We start from the raw sequence: 26961 nt of genomic DNA, 5'->3' as shown, positions 1-26961 counted from the left end.
AGAAGCCCTTGCTGTGTGGAATACATAGCGAGGATTAAGAGGTGTAAGAACAGTGAGTAGTTCCTACAAAAATTTATAAATACATTAAGTTAAACATCACAGATACCTCAACATCATCCACAAGATTTACATTTCATTTTGAAACATACATTGTTTACAATGAGGTTTTGAAATTTGACTGAAGCTTTTTTTTTCCTCTTGGTTCATGGGTTTGGGTTGGAAGGGACCTTAAAGATCATCTAGTCCAACCCCCTGCCACAGGAAGGCACACCTTATGCTAGATGTGAAATTGTTGTTTTCTCATTAAAAAAAAGCTGTTTCAATGTGACTAAGTTTTGAAGTCTTGAAGTGTGCCACTTCACTCATTTCTCAGGAAAACTGTAGCATTTTTGCCAATCAATAGTTATTGAACACTGAAAGAATCAAAGGTGGGGCTTACACTGAAATCACAGCAGCATCTCCTTTCCTAACAACCTGATTTTTTTTTTCAGACAGAAAAATTATCTGCAGGAAGCACACTGGTGCAGGAAACCACTCATTCCTTAAGCAAGTTTTATCCCTCTATGCTGTAAAACTAAGGTACTGAGGTCAAGAAAGAGCATGACATTCACTATATTCTGCATAAGTAGATATCCATTTAAGGTAATTACAAACAAAAAAAAAGGAAAAGCATACTGAGAAATGCTTTCAGTAGCTGAGTACTATTGATGACAGGTAATCACATTACAAAACCATTACAAAACCAAAAAACCCCTCTCTCCTACTTGTTTAAAGGTAAATTCACTTGTAGCTTTAGCAGTATAAGGTTTCAAAATGTTATTCTCAGACATATTCTGAGAATATTCTCAGTTAATATTCCTCATCATGAATGAATCACAGTGTGAAATCCAACAAGAGTTTAGTTTTGTTATTATCTAATACCATCACATTTCCACAGAATTTGATATACAGACTATCACTTCAAATGACAGAAAATCATTAACTGAAGAAAATAATTAATACACCAGAGATAAATTCTTTCATGCACCTCGCTGATACTGTATTATCTGACTGTATACCACTCATACAACACAAACAAATTCTCCACATCACCAAATACACTTTAATCTGAGAAGCAGTGTTCTTCCAATAGTTGCAGAGCATCCACAAAGAGGCTTCCGACCAAGTTGTATAAACAGTGCCCAAATTATTCTTTAAATAAATATTCCTTGAATCTATAGCAAGGTTTCTTACCCAGTAACATTTCACTTTATTTCCAAAATATTTTGACAAGAAAAAAACTCCTGAAAATACCTGGTTGCTTCTCCAGTTAGAAAGAACTTAGATGCAGAAATGCTTGAATTGGTTTTACATTTTGAAAGCTGTTTAAAAGAGCACAAGTGCTTGATATGTCTTTTCTCCTAATGGCAACAGACTGTTATTCTGTCAATAATTTTTTTGAGAAAAGCTTTTTTGAACTTTTGGAAAAGTGTCACAGGATTTGACAGAAATACCCAGACACCCTCAGATAACAGGTTCAGGAAATGTAGCTTTCATCCTTTAAGCACATTTTGAATAATTACAGCTGTGCATTGTCAAGCTCAGTAGTACAGCTGTGCAAAAAAAGAAATCAATCTAGGAGTGCATGACTTAATACAAACTATCTTTAATAGAATTAAACCAAACCTTACGACACAAAGGTGATGGATGGAAAAACTGGCAGTCAAAAGAAAACATCTTTTTTATTGGTCATGTTTTTTGCACTTTAACTCAGTGAAATCACTTACCAGCTTCCAGCCCAGACATGGAATACAGACAGGAAGAGGCGACACAGAAGTGTTGTCAAACAAAACCCTGCAATGTTTCTCTCTGTCCTAGAGAAGAAACAGTGCCTAGAACCACGCGAGGAATAGCTAAAATAGCAGGACTCATTTTTACAACTTTTTAAAACTATTTTCACTTATTTGTAGGGAGGAATTTGTGAACAAAAGTCAAAATTTTCAGTCAATTACTACTGCTGGGTAAAACATTTTTAAGAAAATGAGAAAACAGACATGTTATGTTTTCACTAGCTATAATTAACTCTTATTTTCCTTAATAAGGATTTTATGGTCTCTTCAGAAATCCATCTGAGAAAAAAATAACAACCTTAATAATTTTAGTTAAAGAGGTAATTTAGTATTCAACATCACAGAAATAAATCTTTACAGTTCCAACACATCTAAAATGTTAGATTTCAGATTTTATTCTATGAAATACCAAAGCTTCACCTGCAATTTGCTAGAAAGAACACAGATACAGTACTAGAAAAGTGACATGTATATAAACTATATGTCACTAGATAAGTGCCAAGTATATAAACACACATAAAGATCAGAAAAAAAAAGCATTTCCTCTAAGAAATCAGTGTTTCATTCATAGAGCACTACCTCTAAATTGCAGGACTTTTGCCTAACATAAAGCAATGTGAGGCTTAGGACTACTTGATGAGGTCATATATAACTTCAGAACTCAACCAATTCAACTCAAACACAGCAAGATTCCATGGAATATACACCTTATTAAAAGAGTACAATTCATATGAAAGCAAATGTATAATTTTCCCCGTTTTAACTACAAAGCTCCTACTGTAAATTTGGCATGGTATTAGAGAAACCATGTGCTTTTCTATTTCTTTTCAAATATAGTTAGTTGATGCATCACAAAATGAAGCAATGAAGACATGAAAAGCCACCATTATAGTTGCAACCCAAAATATATACACGACAAACTACTTAATTACAGATTTCATTAAAAACATGCCTATCTATCTTAAATGAATTGGACAATTGAAAGGTTATAAGCCAGGTGTATTGAATATTTTCTTGCTCAGCCTTTTCAGTTGTCAAATTCTGTATAACTCATTCAACCTGCACGTTGGATTAGGTAAGGACTTTCAAAATATGTGCATGCTAGGTTTTTACTCCTCTCTGTCTTGTCCAGTGCTGTGTGATTATTAAAAAAGTGTTTTGACTCAAAGGCAGCACACCTGATAAAAGAAACACCCATGAGTTTCCTCAAATTAAGCAACTCATCCATGAAACACAGGAAGAGCTCCTGGAGAGAATCTAAGTGCCAGCTGTGGCTACTTCAAATTCAAGTTTACTGCGTGGTCCATAAAGAGAAGCATTCTTCCTCTGATCCTCAGCTCCCACTGTGCTGTGAACATGACATGAGCAGGCAGTTCCTCTGGTCCACAGCAAGCAATACTCACACTGTTAGCCTGCTAATTCTCTTAACAAGAAGACACCCAGACCTTTGGGCATAAACACTTTCTAAGAGAGGATGAGGGTATATTGAGGCATTATCATAGCTCTTCATTCTGCCTTCCCCAAACCTGTGATCTCTGCCAGGCTTTGCTGGCTGCTCTGATTGTGAGCCTTCAACCAAACATTTCAAAAAAGCTTAAGCCTTGATTGCATGCAAATGGCCAACTTTATGCTCACATTCCTTAGATACAAATGACACATCCATAGAGTGACCACAAGATATAATGTGTGACTTTTAGGTAGTGCAACTCTTTTTTTTTTGTTTTTAAACACTGTCTCCCTTTCAAGTCTGCGTAAAATCAGTGATACATACATCAGAATCCTTGCTGTTAAAAAAGAATTCATTCACACCACAATTCTGTTCAATAACTTGAGTCTGCAGTGTTCTTCTCCCAGGATATTAATCTTTCTAAAAGTATTCTTGCTCTTCTTCACTGTTACCATCTAATAATAGCAGTAATTACTTCTTGTTCTGTGTTATCAGATGTCACAGGTATTAAATTACTTTTTTTTTGTCATTGGATTGAAGTATCTAAAGAAGTTTTTCTTTAAAAAGCAATCACTGACAAAAGGAAGCACATGAGCTCTGGTTTATATTGCCATGTTTGCAAAGACAGATACAGCAGATGTGCCCACAAACATAAATAGTCATTAAGGAGGTCAGAAAACTGCATCTGCAGAGCTAACAGCACATCCCTTCTATTTGTGACTCCTTCCTAAACATCGTGAATCCAAAGCTACATTCCCATGCCAGATTTCTTCCACAACATCATGTAAAATGATGTATTTAACAATTGGAGGTAACTGAATTATCAGTCTTTAGTAGATTAGCCTGGATTTTTGTTATAAAGAAAACTACAATATCATCATTATATATGGTATATCACGACTGGAAGACAAAATGGGCTCCTAAGGACAATCCAGAAAGCGTAGCAGAAAATAAACATTAGGATTTTTTATTATATATATGCATTCACAGTATATCTTCATCAATTGAAATTTAATCACCTTTTTACAATTTAGAGGAAAAGGCAGGTTTTAGGGTAGTTAAGCCATGTATCATCAGTACCATGAAGCCAACCTATCAGTTATAATAGCTCCTATAAAATACCAGAGTGAAATTGCAATAAGCCTAGAAAATGGGCTACAAATCCTAGATATGCTCAAGCAAGCACTGAACCAAAAATAAAAATAGGTAGATAGGAAACCAAGAACTAGACAGCATTCATCTCATTCATGACCACAAAAGCAGAGATCACAGGCCAAGGTTTTAAGGCATCTTATTCAGCTCCAAATGGCAATTATTGGACAGGAACTTCAATTACAAAAACCTTGTCTCTTCAAAACAAGTTAAGTTTCTAGCAGTTCCTTTCTATTCTCTCCACATATAATAACTCTTACGTTTCTCGGAAAGAACTGATGTTGTTTAGGCAACTTAAATTTGAAAACATTTAATGTTGTCAAATAAAGAATAACCATGTTGCAGTATTTATTGTCCTGGCCTATAAAACATCTCCCACAATCTCTTCCTCTTCCATTTTTCTTATAAGAAAGGAATAGACTGGGCTATAATTAATACATTTTAGCATTTAAATTTAATAAGTCAAATTTCTCTTCTCATCTTGCCCTGTCCAAAGATAAATTCCCCCCAAATTATTAGAAACTTACTTGAGCCAAAAACTAGGGGGAAATCCAAGTATTAGATTGCACAGAAATGCAAAGACAGGTGATTTTTTTCCTCCACTTATAAATATTGTTCCTAGAGCTGTAGCCACTAAAAAACCCCAAACATCCCATTTATAGTTCCAACCTTAGAACAGGCTCAGTCCAAAGAAATGCGTGATGTCTATGGCAATTGCAAGGATAACCTGTTTTAATTTTTTTCTGTATATACCCTTTTCACCTGACCACACAGGTGTAAACCAAAAGAGAACAAGGACATATTTTTCAAAGCAGATTTTTGGGATAAAGAATGACCTGAATTGTACCACAATGCATCCTGGAATTCTTTTATTATCAGAAAATAAATTGGTTTAATTTTCATCTTACAAGGGAAACATGTTTTCATACAGACATAAAATATATACTGAAAATGGTACCTTATACACACACCTGCAGTGAAAACCCTTCCGTTACATCACTTCAAAACAAGTACTGAGAAACAGTATCAGGTTCTTTCTTTTGCAGATGGATGAGTGAAAGCATTTAAAAAGAGCAAACACACACTCAGACACTGCCACACTCAGTGGCACCTAGTCCTACGGTTCCCTTACCCATCTACAATATCAGGGCACAAGCATGAGAGGAATATGCTTTTTTAAAAACCTCTCAGAAGAGTACACATGAGCTTATAAAAATGTAAATACCTACCAGTGCATTCTGGTTTCCTGAAGCCTTTTTTATGTTTCTTGCTGGCATTCCATGGAGATGACTACATCTACTCTGGAAACCTACCAAAAAAAAGTACAAATTAAGTTAAGAATATTTCCCCTACCACAGAACCAATAAAATTCACCATTACATACCAATCTATCAATATGAACTCTGTTTAACAAAACCATCTTATTGGCAAACATTGTATTGGTGGAAGCATAGAGCACAGAATGGGAAAAGTGAGAGAAAGAATAAATTGTCATGAAAATTAACATTTCTGCAGCTATTCTTACTGCCATCCTGGATCTAAGCACAGCTGGCAGCACAAGCAGAACATACTGAGCTACAGTATGAAAGTGATTTTTGCATCACTTACAACTTCCGTATCACTAGGAAACATTGAATCTGGCTAATCTGCAGAGACCAAGTTCTTGGAAGCAATTCCAAGCATCTATCGAATAAGTCTCACAAAAGGATTCAATACACTCAGCGTGCAGAGTAGATTAGAAGTGATTTCATCGCTGCTCACATAGAAAATTTGTATTTGAATGGGAAAGGAGATCCTTGTGGCAGAGGAAGGTACAACAAAATTCCTTGGCAGCAAGCTGAGGTCTGACAACTTCAATCTTTGGACAAGAGTCGGTTCCCAGCTGTAAACACAATCCAGCACTGGTAGAGCTTACCATTGGTTACACTGGATCCACAGTAGCTGAAAGTATTTTAGAAATAAAAAGGCTACTTTCTAAGTCACAATCTCCATCCATGCTCTAAAGGAATCCTTTCCTCTTAAACACAAACAACCTGGCCTGACCATAAAGAAAAGCAGATGGTCACATTAGTCTTTCTAGCCTTTAAATTAATGAACTTCTACAGAATTCTATACATTACAGTAGAAGCCAGGAACCAAATGGAACATCAAGTTTCATTTTAAATAATGTTGAAAAATTCCCAATGCAAACATTGAGACAAAGAAAAGAGCAGGCCACCAGAATGAGCTGTTTTCCACTTTCTGACTTTTCTAATAATTGACTTTGAGTTATAGCTTAAAAATTAAACAGTTCAAGGAAACAAATGGGTAAGTCCAAGATCTTGTCCACATCCTACACATTTTATATAACCCACAGATATCTTTCCACTGTACCCAAGTGATTCTACAGCTTGCATTTGCTTGATTGCTACTTACCTCTCCTCCCTGAGCGGGACATAAGAGGGAAAGTACCAGTTAAGATACTTTCAAAGACTGGGTCAGGTAATTCTCTCTCCAGTTCTGTGGAGTCTTCTTGTTCCCACCATGGAATGACCCCCGTAATTCCACATGCTCCACCTGACTCGTTTTCATGAAACCAATCACTCTGCTCATCATCACCTGTGTGAGGGCAGGGTGCCCAAATCCCCCAAAGAGAGGGAGGAGCAGAGAAGATAAAAATCAGATGTTACCATCAACACATACTCTGACAGGATTATTATTTCTTTTGCTTTATAGCTGTATAACAATTACTCCTATATAGCAGTTTTATTTGGAAAATGTTTCTCAATAGCATGACAAGCATTGCCGTCAATGAAACATCGTAAAATGTAATGTTTTAAAACCAATTTACAATAGTGAAAACAATAATAAACTAGTTAATCCTTTTGGCAATAACTGTGGGGAAATCCATTTAAGTTACTGCACTTTACATATTAACAAAAAAAACAAGCCTTAATCTCCTGCAGGGAATTAAAAGGTATAAAACTGAAACTGGTTCTTTGCAGCTGATAATGGTATATAATTAGCTTAATTTCATGATTTGTATGGCTAGTAAAAGGGGAAAACAATCATGAACAGATGTGAGTAAATGAAGTTAATCTGATTAAGTTCATTTAGAAATAAGTTTTGAAAAAGTTGATTTTAAATGAAAAATGACAGTATCACATGATTGAGGATGATACTGCATTATAACACAAAGTTGGTCATTTTTACTGACAATATTCATCTATGTAGAATTTAAACACTTGGATTTAAATTAAGAAACAAGATAAAATACAAGACAGAAAATGAGATATTAAAATTAGTTCATAAACATGCTGGCAACTAAAAATAAATTTTTATGTTTGTTTTAAAATACGTTCTTTCATATACACCATCTAGTTTCAGAAGAACAAGAAATATCTTCAAAAGACATGGGAAATTTCCTTTTCTCCACCCAAAATTTAGATTAAGTATGTGCTGTACATTTTATTCTACTACAAACAATCCAAACCATGTTTCATTATTTCTGCACATAAATTATTTGACATTTCCATTTTTATTTGGAAATAAATTAAGCAAGATACAAACGTAAGATTTGTGAGACACAGATTTCAAGAATCTGAAAGCATTTGTGCAAAATTTCATTGTCACTCAATGCCACAGTGGGGAAGGACAAATTGTAAAAAACCAAAGTCAAAATTTCGTGAAAAATAAAATCCAACACACTTTCTCCACATAAACTCTTGCAATGTAAAGAATATTTGAGATCAACCAGAAGTGAAAATGTCTGTAAACATTCAATGAGGACAAGTACTTCTAGAAAATATAGAATAATTAAAGCCCTTCACTGGTCACTTACAGGTGAAATGGGATCCTTACATTTTTAATGATCACTACTAAAAGCAAAATTAGCAGAGACTACAGAACAGGAACATTTAGATGGAGGAAGGGGAAAACAAAGGTGAAAAGAGATACATAAGTCAAAATAAAATTTAAATTTCTTTGCATTCCTGAAGCATTTTAGCCTGCTCTCCCTATTCACTCTAATCCTCTTTTATAGCTATGACATTTCACAAAGGCATTCACCATTAATTCTATCCCCCCTTTGTTACACCCAGGTATGGGCTTTTTGGATGAACTCTAAGAATACTTAACGGAGATACTGGTGGTGGTGGAAGTAGAATCACACCTTTTAATTAGATTGGTCTGTGGTTCAGAGTTAAGCTTGAAATTCTTTGTTTTGATTTTCCAAACTTTTATGTTTGGAAACACTTTCCAAAATTTTAAGTTTGTTAAACTTCGTCTCTATATTTTGTCATGAGAGCTCCAGACACCTTCACTAATATCAGGAGCTCAAAAATAGTCTTCTTACACATAATGAATCCATGGAGGTAAGCACAGAATTCTTAAATGGGGTTCTATGACTGAGTTCAGGGGCAGAAGCTGTAAGAGGTAGGCAGTGCAGCCTTAGAAGAAAGCTACAATTTAAGACTGGGTTGGTGGAATGTGTAGAAAGGCAAAGAGCAGCTACAGAAGGAAACTGTTATCTTTGCTTTATACCCAATAGCATTTCTTTGGGCGGGGGGAAAAAAAAGAAAAGAAAAAAGAAAAAAAGAAAAAATTACTTTTCCTTTTCATGCAACAGGAATATTAGTATGTTAAGCAATTATCTATTAAGATACCTTAATTTTCATGCTACTATACACTTCCCTAAGAATTTATGTTGCTGACAGCCAAAGGCAAACTTCAGATCTGAACCTCTTAGTCTTTTTCCACATGACAGCAGGATCCAGATATACTTGGTTTTTAGCTTCCTTGTCTGTGAAATTAAACAACTCTGAATCCTCTGAATATGTTAAATCATATTATCACCTTGAGGCAAGCATAAGCCTATTACTACTGTTCTTATCCAGGTGAGAGCACTCAAAGGCATTTTGCTTGCCAGTTGCTCCACCCTGAAAGGAGGCCACTTTCTGAGCCAGGCAAGACCACTGCATTTAATTAATTCCCTACCTCACACATATAGGCAATAAAACACAGAGGCCTCCCCATTCAAGAGTCTGGTAACCAAGCACTTGGATTTTATCCTACTTAATTTGCAGCTCTCAAAAGGCAGCATTCACAGAAAATGTGATCTTAGGAATCACAAAGCAACATTTTTGACTTCCAAAAATTCACTACACTGTACTTTCCTCCTAGGATGCTGATTCAGCACAGGACTACAGCAAATTATGATATTTTTCCAAAGAACAGGAGAGGTAGGAAAACCTCCAGATCTCCAAAAATAGAGCCCGTGCATCCTCCTAAATACATTTTTAAAATACATCAAACTTGTTTACGTGTAAGGTTAATGCTTCAAGGAATTACTTCAAAGTAATTTACATTGAATTACAACTGCACTGATCAGTACAATAGAGTCAATTTAAGGCTCAGAAATGTCATCTTCAAACCTAAAATTTCCAGGCCAGTTTCTGGCTTAATTTTTTTTTTTTTTTTTTTTTTTTTTTAAGTTATTTTTAGGCTATCCCTTCCCTCCAATTACTGTTTCCCTAAATTTCACTCAGTATCATTATGTCTACATATTTATCTAACTACTGCTCCATGATAAATTCCTTGACTTCTTTAAGAAGTTTAGAAAATTATTTATGTGAGCTTCTGGTGGTTTCTCTATGGACACAGACACGTTCTGCATCACCATCAGTTTCATGTTCAGAAAAACTTCACCTGAATCTTACTTTAGCTAAAGCAGTGCAGTTTTCCAACAAACTTTCCATCACACTAAGAGAGAGTTTTGCCCCTCTTCCTGATTTATTACAAAATGGCCAGGTCAGGCTCAACAGCAGGCAGTACACGTGCTTTGCCTAAAACAACCACAACATACTTGGAGAGGTTACTGTGAAAAGTCTGGCATCAGTGTCCTACAAACACCACTGCTCTGTGATACTGTGCTGCTGTGTTATCCACCAACCCACATATGGAGAGCGAGAGTACAGGGTCTGTGAAAACACCAGGATTTAGTCTCGTTTCTAGGACCGGTCTACTTCTTTCTAAGTAAAAAATCCCCCACTGCTAACAGTTCCAATAATCATTTGGAGATATCAGGATATTCACTGTAACACATCCCAGGAGTTTCAGGAAAGCACAAACTGAAGTTGCCCATGCACAGAAGAACACTTCATCTTGCTGTTTGTGCTTTACAGCTAACTTGACAAAAGATACACATATAAAAGATATACTATATAAATATTTAGGATTTCAACTACTCAGGTCACATGCAACAACTTCATATTATTTCTTTTTCATTTGCAAAGACTATAAACTTATTTGCCATAACAGTTCAAACCTGGTGTGATTTCACTTTGCATTGCACACTCCCTTTCTTTTCTTTATGGAGAAACACATTCTGTCACCTACAGCTGGTGACATGATGTACAAGGTCCAAATTAGTTCCTCACTAGAATTCTTCTACTGAATCAGTGCTGGGTCATCTTCATAAAGGACACAGTAATGAATATATGTTTAATCGTAAAATAATGAACAGCTATCTTTAAACGCTTAGCCACATCCACAGTGGAACTGACATTCCCTGACCTTCTCCAATTTTAACTGTTTAACACTTTATTAACATAATATTCCTTCCTACATGCTTAGATCTTAAAGGACATTTCAAGTGCTGCATGCCATGATTTAAGAAGTCTTAAGTCAACTTTGAATTTCCCCAAGTGTACAAGTACAGATGAACCAAGAACACAAGCTATGTTTTATTTGCTATATCCCAGCCATAAAAGCTCACTAAAGAACATCCTCGCAATTTAACTATTTCTTCCCTCAAAACAGGGTATCATCCACTAGTGTCTGAGTACAATAGTTTTGGTAACATTGTGTCGAAAGCTTAACTTGTAAAGTGCCTTTGATCTGTGAAGTGTGTTGAAACTGCAAGAGATCCTACTAGTTAGGTCTACCACAGAGTTATTTTATGCTGCAATGCAAAACTAGACATTTTGGTTTAAAATGATTTAAAAACTTTCCTACACCGGACATAACACTGCTTATCATTAAAGTTTTTAATAACTACAAAACATCCAAGAAAATACTACTTGGGACAAAAGGAAAAAAGAGGAGGAAAAAGGGAAATCATGAGGATTTCCCATACATAAGCCTCAGCTGCTGTTCAGGTCTTTCAATTACTTTGTTGGCAATCCCTCCAACCTCCATACAAAAGAGCTTGATGGAATCACAGTATTTTGGGGTTTTTCCTACTATTGAATCTTACCTCTAAACGGCACAATTTGAAAATCTCTGAAGAAAATACAACCCACAAAGAGTCACTTGAGGTTTGTTAATAATTCAGCAATACCTTCTTCCCTGACTGTACCGTCACTAAACATTTTCCGTGATCTTTAGGCTTTTGCTGACTGACTCTGCAGTTTGCAATGCTTCACAGAATAAAAACATTTGCCACACTGGGCCTGCCAAAATGGAGCATCAATTACTTCTGCCAGAAAGAATTACCACAGTGGGACAAAGCACAGCAAGAGAGCTGTTTGTGTCCTCTCACATGACCAAATGTAAGCACTTGGATAACTTGGAAAAGAAGGGCAAACAAGGCTGGGCTAAGATGAGGACTTCATGGGAACCAAACAAATCAAACAAAGCTGTAAGACTGGAACAGAGGAAGGAAAAGAGTACAGAAGTTTAAAAAATGTTACACAGTACAGCACATATTAGGAGTTGAACAGAGGATTTTCAAGTCTCAATAATTTTCTTTTATCATAGCAATTGATGTGAATTAAAATATATCGAGAATTAAATGTAGTTAAAGCTACACCTGGTTTTCTTTAACCAAATTTTAAAAATTGAAACTCTTCTGAGATTCTGTCCACAGAAGAGTAGGTACTGGAACAGAATTTTTTTCCGTATCCTTTCTGAAAAATATTGGAAAATATTAAAAGTCACAAGATCAGGCATTCCAAAGTTCATAATTAAATACTCAGCTATTTAATTAACTGGCCAAATGCTCCAAGATATTGCTGCTTTAGTCACTGTCCTGTCTAGAATGCATGTTCCAAAGGATGACTATGCTTTGGGAATTAATTAAGTTTAATAAATACTATTTGTCAGCAATAAATGAGATGTGGTTCTTGATCTCACAAACACAAAACGAACAAATGTTGCACAGAACAGGAACCCCTTGTCCTCCGCTACCCAAACTTCTAAGTGATGGCAGGCACATCACTTAAACCAAGTATTTCACCGGGCAACATTAATCACTTTCTGGTTCTCCACTTAGCAGAAATCTGAAGCCAGAAGTGCAGAAAATTTGAACTACAAATGAGATCAAGATGCTGATGCCCTGAACATAGATATATATATAGATAGATACAGATATAGATAGATATAGATATCCTGGAGGAGGGACACTGGTAAGACAGGAATTAGAGTCCAGTTTTAAAATTACAAAACAAAACCAGCCATTTCTTCCCTTAATACATTTTCATCCTGTCCTCTTCCAGTTTTGTTTATCACACCCAGGCTTTTCTTTTGCTTCTATCAAATTGACTTTCTCCTTCCTTCAATCTAGTGAATTTTGTATGTGTCTCAGTTCAGCTACAAATTAACTCACAGAGATAAAATAACCTCATCTTACTCAAGGAGAGTACAAATTACTAGTATTTCTATCAGGGAGGAATAAGCATTGTTAGAAAATCAACAATTTTGGTTGTTGTTTGGTTTTGAAGTAGGATCTCTGATAGTACTTTCATGGAAAAGTCTCAGAAAACCAAAGCTATAATGCAGATTTAAAAGCACCTCAGTTCCAGTGTGAAGCTAACAGTCTTCTGATCATACCCACAAAATTATTAGTACAAAGGAGAGATTGAAAAATTTATGTTTTGTCATGACTGTATCCTATTCAGGTTTAATTACTGTTGTGCTTTTTATTGGTGTTTCAGAATACTATTTCAGGTCTAATGCCTTCTGCTTGAAAACCGAAACAAGATTCAAGTATCAGACAAAACTAAGAACTACAACTTTACTGTAAAGAACCAACACTAAAAAAGGTAACACCAGAGCACTGAAAAAATACAGTTGGCCACTGATCCCTCCTGCTTTCTCTTCACACAAAATATACAAGAAGACCAGAAAGCAACTCAGATGTTTTCAGTCATATTATTCAAAGATTTAAATAATACAGTTCAGGATTAAAGAACAGAAATATTGATAGAAATATATTAGAAGCATACTGGAAAAACATGCAGTTAGGAAGTGTGATAGGTCATCTTACATATAAATGTAGGGAACAAATGCTTTAAAAATTCCAAGTCAGAAGATAAATAGCAATGTAAAAGCAAATCTTTTTGAATCACCTTATACTTAAAGACTTAATGCATTGTAGCATTGAACTTAAATCAATCTAAATCAATCTAAATTTTCAAAGAGAACCTAAACTCTTAAAAAAAACATGAGTCAGCATAACTGAAAACAGATACTCAGGCTGGAAGGTACAGCTTGTGTAGCACCAGTTACAAGTGAACAAGGAAGGTAACACTTCTGTTATAAGTACGAAAAAACCTCTCCCTACTGAAGATAACCCCAACACCCACAAAACCAGATGGAATCAGAAATTTTAAAAAAGAAAAAAGCCAAACATTCCTTTAATCTCGTTTTGTGGAATGGGTCTGGATTTGTTTTCCTGCAAGCACTCAAGTAGTCTTTGGCAAACTGTGTATGAAAATACCTTCCGTTACCATTAGCTTAAAATTTCCAAAAGAAGAGCAAGTCTTAAATACTTGAGAGACTATTTTTGTCTCATTTTTCGTATCCTGTCAAAGATAGCGAGTTCCTACTCCATCATAGCATAATATAGGTAAACGTGTTGCAGGAAAGACTAAAGCAGATAAAAACACCAACCTTTTATTTCCATAGTCAATTGTTTTATCACAGAAAAACAGGTGAGAATATTATGAACACTAAAGGAAAAGTTTCAATCTTCACTGCATTTCAGATTAAAGAAATTTTTTTTCAGAGGGGAGATGTTAAACAGCTCTAATCTCAGACTTAGACTGAAGAAAAAGTAGTTTGTTTGAAATTACTTTTCAAACAAACAAGTGAATGGAAAAGAACTATAAAATCCTGCCCTATCAGTTTGGAGGAAAAGAAAGAAAAATGACGTCTGAAGAACAGCATGAGAAGCAGTACTACAATCAGAGTCTTGTCAGAAAATTGGAGGAACTGAGCAATTAATATAGATGATTTTTAAGAGATGCTCAGGTTTTAAGTAACTTCATCATATTACAGAGACTGTTTCTCAATACAGCTTTTGACTAAGTCATGTATTCAAGACAGCCTCTGATAACAGTAAAAAAACCCAAAAAAAACAACAGAAAGCAAGCTATACTTCCACTCAGTAAAACAGTAAGAGAAACTGAAATACAATAATTAACCTATGAAATAACTTGTAACGCTTACAGAATTTCAACTGATGAGGTTTGAGGGGTGGAGAAGGGAAAGATTGTTTCAATACCTTGTCTTCCCTCATCATTGGTAAACAAACCAGCATCACTGCTGCTCAGACTGCTGGATTCACTGTAATAAGAGAAAGAAAGAAACAGATCAAAAGAACAATTGATCTTTCAGTCGTAAAATTTTAAGGAGACAAGGCTATGCTCAGATTGATCTTAAGCCCAACAGAGATAGGAGAGAAAATGGGATGATTTGTTTTTAATCAAACTGCAAATATCCCAGTTCCATTAACTACAAAGCGTATTATTTTTGGCACATAAAACCATAGGAATCTAATGGTACCCTGACAGTAAGCCAGATGTGACTGCAACGAGGTGCTGACACAATTGATGCATTTTATTATCTGCTTCCATCAAATGCTCACTGCTCCCTTCTTATGCTGTGCAATTCAGCTTGATCCTGGAACACCACTGCTCAATAAAATAGGAAAAGTCTCAATCAAAAGAAGCCTAAGCCTTCCTTCAGCACATGAAATATAAGAGTCTGAAAATCGAATTACCTTTCTGAACATCATTTGCAAATATTCTGAAAAAGATAGTGCTTAAAGGTTTCAGGATGTACTACTTGTAGAGAACAAAAAATGTTTATAACAAAGGGAGCCAATTAAATCAAAATAAAGGTAATCCTGAAGAAAATAAGTATGATCCATGATCATAACATCAACAACAACAAAAAAACCCAAAGTACGGTTTACTTTTCTGTGACTTCCAGCATGACCTTAAAATTATATATGTATGCAACATGCACATGAATCTCTAAATTCAAAGTATGCACATTGTTACATACAATAAATAATCCACGTGTCTCTATATAGTAAATCAGACTGGTCTTTTAATAACAAAGATTGCAGTTGAGTTCCACATGAAAGGACTTTTCCCTAAACTCTTTATTTCACTTTTTATCAAAAGAGTTGCTACTTTAAGGAAGTAATATTCTCACCAAAATTTTACCACATTTTACTTACTTTGAGATGTAGAACAATTTGAAAAAAAAGCAAAAACAAACACTTCAGTTCAGCACAAAAATTCAAGTATGTTTTATAAACACTACGGCTACTCTTGGTGTGCCCATACAATCCACTCACAAGAACTTTATGTCTGTTTACCTTTGTACGCTTATTAGTATTACAATTTGCATGCTGTCCTATTCTTGAAATCAACTGTTTTCAATTATTTTTTATTTTTTAATAATTTTTTTTCTATCAAATAACTAGTACACCTGAGAAATTTTTTTCCTTTTAAATTCTAACTTCTCACAAAAGCAAGTCTTGAGTTTTTTAATATATGAATATAAAAATTATCCATATGAATATATTAATAATATAATATACATCTATTTTTTATTTAATTAAAAGCGCATATATATATATATATATATATAGTATCTTCCTTTGGGAGGCATCCCAACAGGATTTGAAACACAATATGGTAGCAGGTGACACAAAGCAGTGATTGGGTTTTTTAAAACATATCTATATGTCTACACGTAGATATGTATAGACATAGCTCTGTGCTTGAAGATTTAGTTGTCTCAATCTTTGCTGCATCTTACACTTATTCAAACTCTTGATGCATAAGCAACACTTACACTATATCTTATATATAATACAATATACATAATATAATCAGAACAGACTTAAGCACTTGCACAATTGCCCTAAGCAGAAGAAAAGTGACGTGCATACAATGAGAATGGAACCATCTTTTGTGAGGGAGACAAAGACTTGAACCTTCTAATATTGCAAGTTTTAGTAAGTCCCTTTTAGCAAGCATCCCATCCTCACTTATAACGCAGATGGCTTTACTATCTGTTGATTTCATTGTGCACAATTTTACATCATCCATTTCAAAGGAAAAAGCATCCCTTCTTCATAGGTTCTTCCTGTCCATTTATTGTTTAATTGCATGCTTTAAAATAAAGTCAGGAAATCCTTTTAACCCTGATATTTCAGCCACTTTCCCTACCAAAATTTCCAATTCTGAGAACAGTCTCCTTTCCTTTTTTAAATAAGGTACTTGTGAAATAATTCCCACCGAAGGACTAGTGAGGACATAAAAACATAACCACTTGAAATTTTTGAAAAAATTTAAAAACTCAAACTAACACTGGCATATCCACGGCAGCCAGAGCTGCCCTCCTCTAGCAGTCACATTGGGCAGGGATTACAGCCGAGATAATTGTTACATGGCAGTTAATTCACTGAATAAATTCAAAACCTCTGGAATAAATACATTAATATCTAAGTACATGAAACCTGCTATGATGGAATATATTTGCAGTTTTAATATAATTTTGCAGTGTATACTGCTAATGCCTCTGCTTTGTAATGAGAATTCCACTCCCAGCAAGACTTCCATGAAAAAGGAAAAACCCACGGACTCCTTTTAGTCCTATAAAACAGTGTGGGAAAGCAAGAATTTGGAAGGGACAGCTAAGCTATCCAAAAAGCTTTCGCATCTTTATTTCTCCACTTATGGAAACAAAGAGGAAATCCTTGTCATTTGCAGTTCCTATGACTAACAAGCTGTCTGGTGCCTTGGTTTTACACGAGACACGGGAGCTTTGTGCTGTCCCCAGGACCTGAGCAGCTTCTGTTTTCCCCCTGGCCACAGTGGGTGCTGCCTTTGAGCTTCATTGCTGTTTCGCTTTCAAAACAGGAAATTGAGATTTCACCTCTTTAGTTACTTCAAACACAAACAAGTGCCAAAGCCCGTGGGAATTATGTAGCGCCCAGAACTTCACACATTGCTGAATTTGGCTGAAACTGACCAAAAGCTGTGCATTGAGGATAAGGATGGATAAGCTCTGATCACAAAAATCTCATTTCCAGTGCTTAAAACAACCATCCCAGGATGTCATCTTTGGGATCATTTAGATGGTGACATTTCAAGAGCTTGAAGACTCCTTCTCCAGCTTCTGAATCATGCACTTAAAACCTGGTTATTGCTGTTTGTTGTCTGAACACTCACATACAGAGATAAAAGACTGCAAAAGAAGTGTCACTTAACATTTTTAATGGGCGCTTCAAAAACATGTTATTTTCAAATAAAGTCATGTATACACTGAAAACTTCTGACTGGTTTTAGAGCCAAGCAATTTAACTCCCATTAAAAATTATCAGGCTTGTTTTGTTTTTAAAAGACAAACTTCTAAAAAATTAGTCCTTTTTTAAAGAATTACTGAACTATTGCACTGAATACTACTGCACACATTATTGCATACAAAACAAAAACAACTTTGTAGACTTTTTATTCTTCCTCTTCCGGAAAGTGTTGCTGAAGTGCAAGTGTCATCCAAGATACTTTGTTAGCTCTTTGTATCTTGCACAATGCCATTCTCCCTTTGAAAATCTCAAATTTCACTCTGAGAACATACTCTTAAGAAGAGTTTGCTGGTTCTTTCAAATTCTTCTAGCTAAAGGATCTCTAATAAAGGCATTATTGCATTAAGTAAAGTTAGATTAAAACAAGTTAAAATTATGCACATACAAAATATTCTGATCACCTGAGTATCACCGGAGAGGCCTAGATATGACAGATTTCTAACCACAGTATGAAATGCAAGTTTTCTAATTCAGTGATTTCCAAAGCTTTCTGGTACAGCTGATCATTGAAAGCAATTCAGTAGAGTGAGAGACCATCACTCTACTGGGTGCATGAGCAGAAAGCCCTACGAATATGAGAATGATTTTAAAGACTATTTACTGGGGCCATAGACAAGCATTTGGAGTATGACTTGAGCAAAAGCAGCATTTGGGTAACAAAATATCAAGCATTTTGAAGAGGAACATCAACTTTTATAACAATAGTGTTTCTTTTGAGAAAGAAGATTGTTGTGGGAGTCTACAAGAGAAAGCTCTTATTTTCAGTCTTCACTCAAAAATTAGCTATAGAACTTTTGAGTTGAAGAACTGCTACCCTTGTAGCATAACAGAAAGTCTTTTATAAATAAAAAATACAACAAGACTATGGAGATATGAAAAACTATGCAATGGTTCTTAGTTTGAAGGAGATTTTTAAACATCTGTCTTTAGGTCCCAGACTTGCGGGAACAGTCTCCAAGTATCAGCAAAGAAAAGAGAAGTTTTCTAAAGGCTTCCTGACAGCACAATCTCCTAACCTGCATGTTAAAGGGACATGTCTGAAGTTACACTGGCTACCTTGAAGGATGAGTTTTGCTCTAGTAATTAACATGCAAGAAAAAATGTTTAAGGCTTGGGATTTATTCAGCTCTTCCATCTGCTCCTTGTTCACAGGTGAAGGCCAGCTAGTATGTAACAGAAAGGACTATCACTGGAGTTAGTCACTTACCAATGCTGCTGTTATTGCAGTAACCAATCTGACTGTACTGGTCAAAACCACACTCTGCATCTCTGTTCTACCTGTTCAGTAAGGAAAAGGCTTAACTGTTTATAGATAAAATGCCTACAAAAAAACCAAGGACACCAGTGCTGTCAAGGAACTGACCAAAATTGTGTCTTTCAAGATGCGTCTGTCTTGCTGACACTTCTGCATTCAGAACCTGGCATGTGGAATAAACAAAACCAGACTTACCAGGCCCTGCAGTTAACATCCCCTGTGTACGGTGGAAAAATGACTTATATCTTACTGTGTTGTCAAAATAGTACTTTGGAAACAATTACCACTGTAGTATGACTGCTGTCTGGAATGGATGGATGAGGTGTACTGCCAAAGGGTCATCATTCTTCCATTTTTCTAATGGTAAGCTCAGGTGTTTCTGAACCGTAAATTGGTTTTTGCATTTCGTAAATGATGTATATCCTTGGCAACCTGCAGACTTTTTATGCCCATGACACACCAGAACATACTGCTTAAATGGTGACTCTAAACACTGACAACCTTTCTGACAAATAGAGATAACAATCAAAGCACCAATGTCTAGAAACTGGAAAAACACTAAACTCTTATCTGACAACTGTTACCAGTTGAAATATCCAGAAAAACCTGTGTTATTCATATGTGTATTGTCATTCTTAATCTTGAAACAATTAGAATGCATTATTTCTCAAAACTGTCTTCTTGTTTGTTCCTCTGCTACATCACTTTTTATTTTATGTTGAATTCCTTAACCTGAGCAACTAATACATAAAATATAGTAGATGTAAAAAAATTAAGAGTAGTTAAAACAGATACTATTGATGCTAGAATTTTAACTCTGGAATCAACAAAAGATCCAAAGATTCCCAATACAAGCAACAGTAATAAAAGCAAATAAATATTATCCAAAGTTTCTGTAAAAAGAAAAAGAAAGAATAACCTGTCACTCATGTTCTCATCTGAGCCTTTTTGCTCCTCATATTCCATTTTGTCCTTATTTGCTTGATTCACTTCTTCGTTTTCTATAACTACTCCTTCATCCAAGATTTCTGGACCTTGTCGAGCAGCAGATACTTTTCTTTTTTTCACTTTGCTCTTAGAGAACTCTTGGTGCTGGTATGATTTATTGTTATTGTCCATTTCTTGATCTCTGCTGTTATCCTGCTGTTGAGTCATTGTCAGTGCATTAGAGACTTCTGATGGCAGATCTATTGCCATGCGTTTTACCTTTCTCCTCCTGCGCAAAGTTCTGTTTCCCAAACTGTCCACAGCCAAATCTGGTTCGTGCCACAGAGGTCTTTTGCCTCTGATGTTATTTAAGTTTGAGGAAGGCCTTCTCTTAGCAACCAACAGCTGGTCATCAGAATCACTGTGGTCTTTCTTGGTAGCATGATTCTCCCTGTAGTCTTTGTTTGATTCCTCTAAACTGGAATCGGAGCCTTCACTTAGGCAGTGGCCAGTCTCCCAGGGATGATGGGTGGTAAACGAACGTCTTTTCCGTCCCCTCCGTTTCCTTGCCTGTCTCTTTAGAAGACAAGACACGCTCCGAGAATGATCTCCAGTATCGGCAAAACCTCCTCTGGCTTGCTCTGAACTTTCTTCCAGTGCTGAGACCAGATCATGAACCAGCTCCTCCATGGTCCTACTGAAATGCCTATAGATTTCAAAAGAAAAAAAAACACACACAAGCAAACAACAAATGAATTAAAAGTGCTAAGCATAAACTACAACAACTTCATTTGGCAAAATCAATTTAGTCACTTTAGGTAAGGTAGAATAATCTTTATAAGACGGCCATTGACTCTTTCTGTCAAGAGACAAAACCTTGCCAAGCAGTCCTACAATATTTGCACCACACTAGCATAAGTTCTTTTAAAAGGTATCTTCCCAAACTTCTGTCTTGGAAAGAAGAGGCAGCCAGGGGGTTCCCCCATTTATTTCTGGCCTCACTGTTATTGTTCAGTTTTAATCCATCTCATCACATTTATATGACTGTCAGGGATTCCACATGGCAAGAGCATCAGCAAAGAGCATTCACTCTAACTGCAGGTAAGGAGCACATTTTAAATTTAGGAACGGGAAATGGAATGCATAATATTCTCCTTGATGTACATTAATGTGTTCTGCTTAAGACTTTCATTACGATAAAGCATTTTTAAGGATGATTATCTCTTAATGCTGCCTAAATGCCAAAATGAAGTTAAGACAGCAATTCTTGGATAATATGACTTTTTTTCCTAATACCAATTAATTCCATCTTTCCAAATGGTTGATATCTCTTCGATTTTTAAAAAATATCAATTCAGTAAAGTTATATTAGGTTTAGAGAACACCCAACTACAGATAATTCTAGAGTACTAAATGCAAAGTTTCCTACCACACGTAGGCACATGCATCCATAGAATCCCATGCTTGTAAAAGGAAAAAAATCCCTAAACACATAGGGTCAAAATAAGGCCTTACCCTTTTAAATGTTTTGCTCCTTCCTCTTCAAATTCCACTAGCATTTAGCACATTTCTAACTCAGTATGCTTCACTAAGTTCATCCATGCATTACATGAATGTAATTACAAAAACATTAAATGATTGCTGCTGAACTCTAATCCTTCTTGAAGGCTGTGAACCTTCTCCATAAACACAGCAATCAGACTCTCACATCAAAACATCAGAAGACCCCTTTCCTTGAGGTAAAGGAAAGAATAATTTTCATGCTTGCTACTACATTGCACAAACCGATACATATGGAAGATGTTGTACATTCAGTACATTATGTAGAGAACATTTAAAAGAAAGGCTCTTCTTGAAGTCTCTCTTCACTTTATTTTACAATATAAATGGCTGGTGAAACCTATAATAACAAGTTTTCTACACATACTCACTGGTGCTGTAGATGTGGAGAAAACCTAGACAGATCACAGACAGCTTCCCTCTGCCACTTGGCACAAACTCCAACATCAAAGGTAGCTAAGAGTGATGGCTGAATGGGCAGTCTTAAATATTAATAGGAACTGAAGAACATGCTTATGAAGAAATCCAAATCCTCATGAAATGTCCTACCAAAACAAGTTATATATTCTCCTTTTAAACCATTTTCAGAAACATTTAAACACTTCAGTTGCAAGAACAATAAAAGCACAGAAAGTGGCAGAAACATAAGTTTATTTTGAATTCTTGAAACTGCTGTGTCATTTGCATTTATTTCCCATACCTCTTTTTCTGTCCTGATGTAACCTCTAGTCATATTACTCCCTCTTAATGTTTTCTTTGGCTCTTAGTACAGCAGAATTATAGTGTCTTGTAAATGGTGAGACAGCTCTGGAAAAGTGCTACACTTTCTCCTTAATCCATTTGGTTCACAAGATGCTTGAACAGATGCATTAGCCCATGTTTCTCCGTGGCTAAGCTGCAGTGGGAGGGCACTCGCCCCTCCAGCCTTCCTGTCAAACCCCCATGAGGACAGGCATCCCCAGAGGTGCGTGTATCAGAAATGAGATGCCCTCGAGATGTAAGGGGCTTTTCTGCACTCATTTAACAGAAGCTGTAACACTTGAACAGACAAACTGCAGCACATCTGGGTTAATTTGAGACAATTCCCTCAAACGCCTGTCCAGCCCTTCCTGCCACACGCTTCTGAATCTATGGCAAACTGATAGAAGTGGAGGTGCACCAAAATGTGAATGTGTAGGCTTAAACCCAGATTTAGCTCTCCAAAGCTAGATTTCTGCTAACCTGCCAGAATATGAAATAGCTTATATAAATCTCTTGCAGCCCATTCTCTCAGTGATCCTGCAGCACACAAAGCAAAAGGGAAAGAGAAGACAGGGACACTAATGCCTTGTACCATAGTTTATGATTAATTCCTTCAATTCAGAATCCCTAATCTGTATGGGTAACTATATCACTAAAATCAATGTAGCTCCTAGAGTGGTCATACCAGTTTAATCCAGACAATGGCACGAGTATGTTGGTAAAATTGCTTTAGTTCCAAAATACTTCAAGATCAAACACAATATATCCAGCTCTGATTTTTATACCTGAATGAAACTTGCCCTGAATTCCTCCCAAAATACTGCAATACAGATGCTTCCAGATCAAAAGACAAAACTTAAGAAAAAGTGAACATCCTCAAGTGTTTTTGAAGTAAAGAGATAGCAAGATTCTTAAATGACTCTGAGCAGTAAAAGGACTTAATTTCCAGCAGACTATTACTTTGAATATTACAAGCTCCTGCAATTAATCTTTTCTACTGAATACCAAGTGTCTTAATTCCAACTCCTGAATTAAGATTTGTACAGGGTAGTGACCTTATTTGCCATAAAAATTGCAGCCACAGTCCCATGTATATATAATGGTATCATAACTGCATCACCTCCTATGCAGATCAGACAAATAAATATTTTAATTATTTCAACATGCTTCCTCAGGATGATTACAAGAATTACTTGATTAATTTGGGACAGTGTAAGCTCCTCTGCAATAGATTGAGAATGCAAACACAAACCACTTCAGCTTTCTAGTCACTTTTTACTTTCAACATGACAATGGTCGACATTAAAACTCCTTCTCCCGAAAACGCAAAAAAATCTCTTTTGCTTAATTTTATTGGTGCTCTCATTTCTCCTGCTGTAATTGAAGAAAAAAGAAAAACCAAAGGTTGCCGCAGCCAGATTGATTTCATATGAACTGTTCTATCCCCAAAATTCACAAGCATATTTCTATTATAGCATTATTTATGAGACAAATTCAGTTTAGAAACTTTCTCTATTGTTCCCAACCAGCTGTCAAGCTTGTATTCCAAACCTATGAAGCAATTCTAATCATTGCTGCAGATGGGACTCCAACAAAAATATTTGCATTTGAAACAAGTTGAAAAATAACTACAAGAAGTATTAAGGACATTATCAGTGAGTATCAGCAGTGTTCAGTAAGACAAGAAATTTCAAAGGTTGTAACAACGAATGTAGAACAACATATTGAGGTACATAAAATATTAAGATGAGCCACAGTTTAGCATGACTCACATAAGGCTATAAAAATGCTGTTAGAGCAACAGCCCACAGCTAGCAATAAACTGTAATGTCCTCACTAGGAGAGGATCCTACTTTACTACAAGAAAAATCTCGTTTGCCTACACTGACCTTTATATTTATCTGAAGCAATTTTAATGTAGTTCATCAAAGGCTGACCCATTTCCTCTCTAACCCTTACCAGAGCAGAGCATGTAAGTCCTGATTGCAGGAAACAGCATAACTGCTTTCACCTGCTCCAAAACAGATCACATAGCTTCTGTTCAGTATTAATACTCAAACTGAAAATCCTAATGGAAATAATAGGCACTCACTTCTACAGTGAAAATTAAGTATCATTTATGTTCACCTCTCACCTAAGGACATAAAAATGTAGAGCTCTGACTGCTTACAAAATATTTAACAAAGACACGCTGATGGAAAAGTTCATTTAGCTGCACAACTCTTAAGGAGAGGCATTATCTCTTGCCAAACCAACAGCTGCATTTACACTCACTTTCTAGTCCTATACCTTTCCCTGTTAAACAGGACTGAGGCTTCTTGCAGCTAAATTTATGCTTCATCATATTCCAAAAAGAACCATGAGTTTTGCTTCCTTCACAAACTACCTTGATCACAAGCTAAAAGCACAAGAAAAATCAAATAGTTCCTTCAACATCGGGACTATAAAACCTGACTTCCTATAATCTTTTCCCATTTGGATTCTCTGATGTCTCGTAACACAGCTGTACCCACAGAGTACCTTTATCTTCAGATAGGTACTAATTTGAATCCTATTTCTCCACCTCAGAAGTTATTTTCACAAAGCCTTAGAAGCACTCATTTTGAGAGCTCTGCTTTATTAATGAGCGTGACTAAAATTTGGATTGAAGAGGTGCAAATATTTGGAGAGAGCAGCACAGGACAAATCTCACTGCCTTACTTGAAGAATTTACAGAATCAAAAAGAACTATCATGGTTCTTGGGACACACAAAGGGGGAAGCAAAACAAAGCAACACAATTAAGTAAAAATTATTAAAAAGCTGGCAAGAGACTATGGCAGATTAGGAAATCACTGATAAACCTCTGTTACATAGACGCTTATGTTTCCCTTCTTCCCAGATAACAAGATGAGGTAACAGCCTCAAGCTACACCGGGGGAGGGTTTAAAAAAAAATTATATTAGGAAAAATTTCTTCATTAGGAAGAAAAAAAGTAGGAAAGAATGGTCAGGTATTGAACCAAAATGCCCAGAGAAGTGATGGAAGCACTGCTGAAACTGTTAAAAAACTGTGTGGATGTAGCACCTGGGGACATGGTTTAGTGGTGAACTTGGCAGTGCTGGGGTAACAGTCTTCGCCTCAGAAGTCCTTCCAAACTTAATGATTCTATGGGCAGAAACTGAAGTTGTGCCTAGACTATTTAAACTCCCTCTCCTTAAAAAGCCATCGCTAAGAGGTGGACAAAGCATCCAGTTCCACATCCACACCTAGTTCTGTCCCTTGGCACTGTCTGCTGGACCACCAGGTATGCGAAGCTACCACAGGTATGCAAAGCTATCCCTTCCATTCCATATCAACCATCACTGCAGGGTGTAAGAGCTACCTACCAAAAAAGCTCAATACTTTCCAACTTCTGAGGATTCTCATTCCTGTAAAGTAACACATTGGCAACACATTCAAAGTAAATCTGAGCTACAGACCAAAGGAACTTAAAAATGTGATTTTCATATGACAGTATCAGAACAGACATTTACAGAAATTAAATGGTTTTGACTTTCATATGAGATAGACAGTTATAAAAGATGAAGACTTTCGAGACAAACCAGGATACTATGCTGGAGCACATCTACGTATGGAAAGAGAAAACCAACCCTCAGATCCCAGGCTATCTCTCACCTTCGAGGTATGCCAACTCTCCTTTTTCTGGAATCTGTAATGTATGTAAACAAGTTTCACAAAACTTGGGGAAAAAAAAAAATATATGGAAGTGACTGTTCCTCAATTAAAGACAATTACTAGACTTGCTGGAAATGTCTACAAACTTCTTCTATATCAAATACGCAGCTCCTATATATTTGAATCCATACATTCATTATTCAACATTTTATTCCTCCAATCACATACCAGACATTAATTCTTGGTACCAACTCTGCATTTGAGAAATATCTTTAGAACCTTCTGGAGTTTCCTTACCCTTGTGCACCAGCACAGGCTGTCAGATGGATCTGACATGCTCAAAAGCAGCTCTGTAGAGAGGGACCTGGGGGTCCTGGTGGACAACAAGTTGTCCCTGAACAACCAGGGCCTTTTGACCAAGAAGTCCAAAGGTATCCTGGGGTGCATCAGGAAAAGCATTGCCAGCAAGTCAAGGGAGGTGATCCTACCCCTCTGCTCAGGCCTGATGAGGCCTGGAATGCTGTGTCCAGTTCTGGGCTCCTCACCCTAAGATAAGACATGGAGCAGATCCAGCACAGGGCTATGAAGATGATCAAGGGATTGGAGCTTCTCCCTTCTGGGAAAGGCTGAGGGAGCTGGGCCTGTTCAGCCTCAAGAAGAGACAACTGAGAGGGGACCTCATCAGGGTCTGTCAGTATCTGAGGGGAGGGTGCCAAGAGGACAGAGCCAGGCTCCTGTCAACGGTTCCAAGCAATCGGACAAGAGGCAATGGGCAGAAATTGATGAAATTTTAACTTGAGGTCATTGGA

At 36.3% G+C, this 26961-nt stretch overlaps 1 protein-coding gene across 4 annotated transcripts in view; it reads right to left on the bottom strand.

Moving 5' to 3' along the window:
• The window catches only part of GPATCH2 (G-patch domain containing 2), a 119168-nt gene that overhangs the window by 88473 nt on the left and 3734 nt on the right, over positions 1–26961 (bottom strand). For all 4 annotated transcript variants that reach the window (XR_005700175.2, XM_040059946.2, XM_040059949.2 and 1 more), the window contains exons 2-5: positions 20188–20901; positions 14912–14973; positions 6844–7026; positions 5658–5737 (exon numbers count right to left, since the gene is read on the bottom strand). Coding sequence is in view for 3 of the 4 variants with exons in the window: in XM_040059946.2 (XP_039915880.1) it covers positions 5658–5737; positions 6844–7026; positions 14912–14973; positions 20188–20901 (1039 nt within the window). In the remaining variant the exon portion in view is untranslated. The remainder of the gene's footprint in view (positions 1–5657; positions 5738–6843; positions 7027–14911; positions 14974–20187; positions 20902–26961) is intronic.

This window comes from Hirundo rustica, chromosome 3 (genome assembly GCF_015227805.2).
Source record: "Hirundo rustica isolate bHirRus1 chromosome 3, bHirRus1.pri.v3, whole genome shotgun sequence".
Lineage (NCBI taxonomy): Eukaryota > Metazoa > Chordata > Aves > Passeriformes > Hirundinidae > Hirundo > Hirundo rustica.
Note: the sequence above shows the minus strand (reverse complement) of the source record. Positions and strands in the feature narration are given on the sequence as shown.